This window comes from Olea europaea, unplaced genomic scaffold (genome assembly GCF_002742605.1).
Source record: "Olea europaea var. sylvestris unplaced genomic scaffold, O_europaea_v1 scaffold8374, whole genome shotgun sequence".
NCBI lineage: Eukaryota > Viridiplantae > Streptophyta > Magnoliopsida > Lamiales > Oleaceae > Olea > Olea europaea.
In genome coordinates this window covers 1-6,655 of record NW_019266819.1, presented here as the reverse complement: position 1 = coordinate 6,655, position 6,655 = coordinate 1, and the positions used below count along the sequence as shown (strand labels likewise).

Sequence of the window (6,655 nt, the reverse complement as noted above, 5' to 3'; positions counted from 1 at the left end):
ATTAATTAATTGGATTAATTAATTCACGGACCGGGTTTAATTAATTGGATTAATTAATTATTGGACCGGACCGAGCCGAACCTGTTTGGGTTTATATAAATACATAACTAGGGTTTGAGGTCCATTAAGGTTTTCATTATTTCTGCTTGCACAAGAGAAAACCCTAGAGGCTGCAATCATATTCTCTCTGTGGATTACCGTTGGAGGCTGGACAATTGGACAGTTGTGGTGGCGAATCAAGGCTGTGGAACGAAAAGAAAAGCAAAAGGATTGCAGATCTGAAAAAGGTACAATCTTATCACAATTTCTATCTAAACACAAAGACGATTCTTGGTGGGAATCGAAAATTATTTTAAATTTCGCTGTTCATGTATAAGTAGATTTCCAACATTTTTCATGTTAAAATTTAATTAGAAAATATTTGAATTCAAGTCTTTCTGTCAATCAGTTATGAAATTTATATATTGAGCGTTTGAGAAATATATAAATTTAGTATGCTCGTGAATGATGTGAGAAATGATAGTGGAGAAGGGAGTTGGGGTTAAATTTTTGTTTCAATGAAATTTTTTCCGATATTATTACATTTTTTTATAGTTGAATTCTTCTTTCAATGATTTTGAATCTTAATTTCGCCATTATCAAAGACAATATTCGAATAAATAAATATGTATTGTCTCTAGGAATTTGAATCTTCTGTATAATGTAGTTTAACATAACATAGTTTTTGGTTCAACATAACAAGCATTTCTAAATTAACATCGATCTTTATCTACTAGAAGTTGATGAAAGTGGATTAGCAAGTCCATTGGACCGCTCTTAATTTTTATCACCAAGTAGTAATTTTTAATGCAAACTAAAATACATTATTTTCAAAAACCAGTTTACCTAATTTAGAGGGAAAAAAATTATAAATTTACATGCATATTGTATTGTCAATTTTCAAAAACTGGATCTTAGATCCTTACCTGCCCCTCTGCAATCAAAATCCAATCTCATAAACAAATTGTCACAAACTGTAATGTGTATAGTTAATAAACATTATAATTTCAAATACAAATCTAACTTTATCTTTAAAAAAATTGAAGTTCGAATAGAAAACCAACCGAAAGACAGATCAAAGGGATGTTCACCTGCCACTCAGCATACAAAATCCCAGCTTTTATAAATAAATTTTCCATAATTGAACATGCTTTGCAAATCGTAAGTCAATCTATGTTCAAATCCTATTATAATATCCTATTTATACCTAATCAGATCAATGTCTGATCTAGAGCTGAAATAAAACAAGTAACTTGTAAAACAGATAAAATAAACCTTTAGTTACATAAACAATTTCGCCGGGATCAAGTAGTCATCGCACTAAATACGTGCTTGGGGTGCAGTAGTTGATTGAACTGGACTAGAAGACTAACAAGATTTTTCTTATTATTGTCCAATAGTGTTAGATGTTGAGTAAAATGTAGGAAAATCTGAAAACTTAATGAACTCCAAGGCACGAAAAACGTTAGCTTTTAAGAGATGTTTCTCCCCCATCCAACGAAATCACGACTAGAGTATGATAGAAAATCTCTCAGGATACAATAGAGGCGTTTGATTCAAATTGTGACTGTTTGATCAAACCAAGAAGACACTCGAAAAAAAAAACTGATGATGCCAAGAGAAAGAGAGAAGATTATTTTTAATGTGTCTTGCAAACGAGAATTCGCCTAGAATTTATAGAAATTGAGGCAACCGTTTAAATAGGTGTCCCTTGAAATGAAGAACACATCTGTTGAAAGTAACTGTCAAAAAACGAACACATGCACCTACTCAAAGACTTTTGAAAATAAAATTCTCTTTCTGGGGCGTTGCCCCCCGAGCCCCTACAGGGGGGCGCTGCCCCCTCAACCCTCACGACCTGACCGGGTAGGTCGATCCCCGTTGCTCAGCGACAAACACTAGTCGGGACAGCAAATCATTCGGAAAACAAAAAATAAATAAATACAAAATGATGAAAAATATCTAACATTAGAATCCACCATATAAAACAACCGGTAACTGCCTAAAATGTTACAGTTTCCATTAGAACAATGCTGTTAACGTTGGATTGTTTGTATCTGTCAAATGAACAGTTTGTGCCGCTTCTTTTGTTTGGTTAAATAAATAAGATGAGCGGTCGTCAAGTGCGCTAATCAGTTTTTTAGGATGATATTTGATTGAATGAACGAAGAATAACACTTGGCTTTCCGAGATGATTTCTCACCCTAAAAGCAATTGATTGTTGGATTATGCTTAAAACTCTTTTGCAACTGTCAATTTTTCTTAGACACCTAATGTGAACTTTTCTTCTTAATCTGGATCATACCATTTCTATCCTTCTCGATTTTTTTAAAGAGTGTTTTTCTTCATCTTAAAGACTTAATTTATTAACTTGAAGTAGAATCAAAGCAGCTTCTTAGGAATTAAATATATGTACAAGTACTTTTTGCAATCAAATTTACTATCAGATTCGAATCCACAATGCATTTTCTGGGAAAATTTGTAGCTTTCTTTCTCTTCCTGATATGGAACTTGGGCTCATCTGGTAATTTACATTTTGTTACTTTTTGTGGATTGCAAATTTATTAAGAATAAGCCGTAGTCATACTTCGTATTTTGTTTTTGGGCGATTATATGCAGGAAACTTAGTAGTACAAGCTTGCACATTCTATGTGAGTAACAAATGTCCATTTCCTATATGGCCTGCTACTGCCCCAAACAGTGGCCATCCAGTTATAGCCAAGGGAGGATTCTATCTACCACCGGGAAAAATCCGAAAATTCCAGGCCCCGGGAGACTGGAGTGGGCGCATTTGGGCAAGGACGGGCTGCAATTTCAACTCGAATCGTAGGCCTGTCTGTGAAACAGGCGATTGCAATGGACAACTCGAGTGCAATGGAATCATAGGCCTTCCTCCAGCTACACTAGTTGAATTTGCACTGCAGGTCAATGAACTATCTCGTTTAATAGCTTATTTTCCTAGAAATGATGCACATTTATTTATTTGAACTTTTGAAGATACTTTTTTCATCAATAGCCTAACATGTGTAATGCGAGAATTGCCATACTCATCCCCAAAATTTAAAAGGAGTAAATTGGTTCTAAACCTTTTATTATAGTTGCAAATGAGTCCCTGATAATAGTATGATATTTGAATCTCTCACGGAAATTTATAGTTTAATAATGTTGGACAATATTCATCGAGGACTAAATATTCAACTACAATGTAAGGTTGAATATCATCTTGCTACTCGAGCAATAGGTTGAGGATGTTATATTTAATGACATTATCTAGAATTTTACATTATTGGAAATCTGACACGTTTATTTATTTAAATTTTATCGTTTCACATAGGTCGATGCGAAAAAACCAAGTTTCTATGATGTTAGTCTTGTCGACGGCTATAATCTCCCGGTTTCAGTTGACACAAAGACATTATCAAGAAAATGTCACATCGGAGGGTGCTGGAAGAATTTGAAAAGCATGTGTCCAGTTGAGCTCCAAGTAGTGAATGGTCAAAGGGAAGTTGTGGCTTGCAAGAGTGCTTGTTTGGCTTATGATCTTGATTCATTCTGTTGCAGGAATGAATACGGCAGCCCAGAAAAGTGCAAACCTAGTTTGTATTCGAAATTGTTTAAGGATGCTTGTCCCTCTTATGTCAGTTATGCCTTTGAAACACCATCTCCATTGGTTAACTGTGATTCTGATGAGTATGTTATAACATTCTGCCCGGATAAATGGGGCGGTGAACATATGTCTACTTAAGAATTAGGTGCTAATTCTTGTGTTGTATGCTTGTCTTATTTTATTCCATTAATAAAATAAAAATGTCTATTTTCCTTAGCCTCTACATGTATTTCCAATTCCTATACATGCATTCTTGTATTGATTGATTTGAAGAATGTAAAAGGGCTTTAGTCGATCGCTGGCAGCGATCATAGATCTAGTTGTTGACTGGGTGTTGGGAATTGATTACTCGTCAAAGTCATGCTCTATGATATCATGTTCGAAATGACTATGAGTGTTTAACTTTGTTCATGCTTTTTTTTTTTTTTTTTTTTTTTTTGTGCAGAATACTTAATAAAATTATCAATTTAACTTCTTTTTTCTTTTTTAGTACTATCTATACATTTTTATTTATTTATTATTACTTTTTGAGCAGATTATAAGATCTGAAATGTTTTTATTTTCTTTGTACTCTTTTTTGCTTCAGTAGACTTGATAAAGAATTAATAGTAATGATTGTAATGTATAACTTTGCTTACGAGGTTTCTTTCTAAAGGAGGCACGTCATATCTGTCAAACGTGTATTAAATTCTAAGTTATTCGCAGCAATAACATATAATAGATTGTAAATCTTTGTTTATTTGTCTTTATTTTTTGAATATAAACTATTAAGCAACCAAGACCTTGAGCTTTAATCCAGCCTATGGTCGGGCAAGGCAGATACAATTTCATTTCTAAAATATAAAAAAACCAATACTATACTGAACTCAATCGACACAAAGACCTCATGGTAAGCAAACAAATTAGGAGAACGAGTTAAAAATATGGGTGCAGAAGGCCCAGGGACGACCACGATTAGTACGTAGGTACAATCCACATAGGATCAAACGGCTGCTTTTGTTGTTTGATCGAGGAGCAGAGATAGCAATTAGAGGCCCCGTTGAGAAGATTGAATTAGTAAGAACATTACTAGCCAAGACTTCAAGAAAGCAGAAGTTTTGCTAGAAGTATTGGATTGGTTAATCTTCATGCTTAAACTTCTTGTTTCTTCGGTAATACTGGTCACTATTATTGAGTCGACCTTACCGGAGGTACCATAAGTGTGAGTAACATAGGCATAGCCATCTTGCAATTTAAACTTCCCAACCATCCTAGAATTGGAGATCCAAAGATTGAGTTTTCACATTTATTCCTGCAATAGGGGGATGCTGCACTGAAATCTTTATATCCTAATCTTTGAGTTAGGAACCACAAGAACAAACATGCATTCAAGCAGCCACAAGGAAATAATTCATAACCATGCTAAATAAGAATTTAATTACTACAAGTATATCATCACTGAATATCACAACTTGGCAAGGCGGCAGAAGGGAATCGGAGGTGGTGGTGGAGGTAGAAGGTGGAACAGTATCTCTAAATCACTTTGTCTTGCATTAATGAATTGAAAGAAAGAAATTCCAGGATAATTTGATACACAAAGTAACGACAAAAACTCGTCTGCGTTCACTTTCATGAAATTCACCTCGGTGAAGTGCTCCATTGAGTGGAAATAGTAGGCCCGGATAATTACAAGGAAAAATGGTTATAATTCTACTATCAAGATCAGAACTTATGCAAAGTCTCCTGCAATCTGTAACCTCTTCCCACAGAATACAAATTTGAGTAGAAACTCTGTAACACACAGGGATCAAGCAAGCCCTGAGCAGTCTTTCTCTAACAGAAAAGGAAATGAATACCTGGTTGTTCAACTTTTTGCCGCTATCATAAACAATCAGCCTCCTAAAATAGGTTTTGCTATTTGCACTGTCTTGGTCGGAAATTCTCATTCGATAAAAGATAGCTGATCAGATTTTCTAGCCTCTTTGCACCTGCAGTAGGCCTGAGGAGTGTGATATCACCCACAGTTGAGCATGGATCGGTTCCATTTTCCCGGTTACCTGTGCACCATCCACCAGGAACAAGCATGTCTTTGCCCCGAAACAAGAGCTCAGAATCGATTCTTTCTAGCACTGGGTCATCATGGTGAAACTTTCTTGCAAATGGAGCATTACTGTCGACCATCCTTTTCATGTCATCAACATTTAGGTAGTGAGGATGCTGCTTTGGCGGATTGTCCCAGGATATGAAATGTAGATCACTGTTCACCGTGGTATTCTGAAACTCTGGAGCATTACAGATTACAGTATGGAAATAGCCTTCGGGAGAGGAAATAAAGTTTGCATAGTACATAAGGACAGTTCGCGGTAAGTTGTCCCAACCCCATATACAATAGTCAATGAAAGGTCGAGAGAGTGCCATCCAAGCAGATCCTAAAAGAAAAGAAAGTTGATTAAAATGAATAAGCGTACTATGAGTTTAGATATTTAAGGGATAAACAAAATTTTCTTTCAAAATAAATATTTTCCTCACTAAGAATTCTCTTAACTTCCAAAACAGATTTCAGAAATTAAATTTCCGTTAAGTTTCTCTAGATTCGAAAATTGAAATATTTTGTCTTCATTCTTCACAAAGAAGCCTAATTCGAAATTAAGATCACTCACACACGAGATTACTGCCTAAGGAAACTATCTTCCCTGCTATTCTCTTCATCTTTGAAGTACTAAATTTCTAATCATTTCCTAACATGATACTTCCTAAACACAAGAGGTTCTTAAGACAATCTTATCAGTGTTTACAAGAGATGTCCCAATCTTGTTTACGGTACCGAGATTCGTGATCGCAAGTCATCTATTAACCACAATGCTGCACGCATATGCCCTTAATAACAACCACTAGATCTCTACCAGAAAATTCAGACACATCAGAAAGCGATATAATATTTGGCAATTCTTTCAGCATTGGGTTATCAGAAGTGCAGTACAGTTTTTAAATGAGTACACATCTTCATGGTTCAAAGTCATTTTTAATGAG

At 35.2% G+C, this 6,655-nt stretch overlaps 2 protein-coding genes across 2 annotated transcripts; one reads left to right on the top strand and one right to left on the bottom strand.

Moving 5' to 3' along the window:
• The first annotated feature begins 2,458 nt into the window (after positions 1-2,458).
• On the top strand, positions 2,459-3,961 carry LOC111391822 (thaumatin-like protein). The gene is made up of 3 exons (XM_023017087.1): positions 2,459-2,563; positions 2,659-2,963; positions 3,374-3,961. The coding sequence occupies exons 1-3, from the start codon at positions 2,500-2,502 to the stop codon at positions 3,782-3,784; spliced, it is 780 nt and encodes a 259-aa protein (XP_022872855.1). The 5' UTR covers positions 2,459-2,499; the 3' UTR covers positions 3,785-3,961.
• A 1,192-nt stretch (positions 3,962-5,153) lies between these two features.
• On the bottom strand, positions 5,154-6,625 carry LOC111391821 (beta-glucuronosyltransferase GlcAT14B-like). Its single transcript, XM_023017086.1, has one exon. It carries the CDS (start codon positions 6,041-6,043, stop codon positions 5,540-5,542), a length of 504 nt encoding a protein of 167 aa, XP_022872854.1. The 5' UTR covers positions 6,044-6,625; the 3' UTR covers positions 5,154-5,539.
• Between the last annotated feature and the right edge of the window lie 30 nt (positions 6,626-6,655).

Bases quoted from the DNA above. Each gene is read 5' to 3' on its own strand.
- LOC111391821 (XM_023017086.1), bottom strand. From the start codon at position 6,043: ATGGCACTCTCTCGACCTTTCATTGACTATTGTATATGGGGTTGGGAC.
- LOC111391822 (XM_023017087.1), top strand. From the start codon at position 2,500: ATGCATTTTCTGGGAAAATTTGTAGCTTTCTTTCTCTTCCTGATATGG. The intron at 2,564-2,658 runs GTAATTTACATT...GATTATATGCAG, and splicing joins ATGGAACTTGGGCTCATCTG to GAAACTTAGTAGTACAAGCT. The intron at 2,964-3,373 runs GTCAATGAACTA...CGTTTCACATAG, and splicing joins TAGTTGAATTTGCACTGCAG to GTCGATGCGAAAAAACCAAG.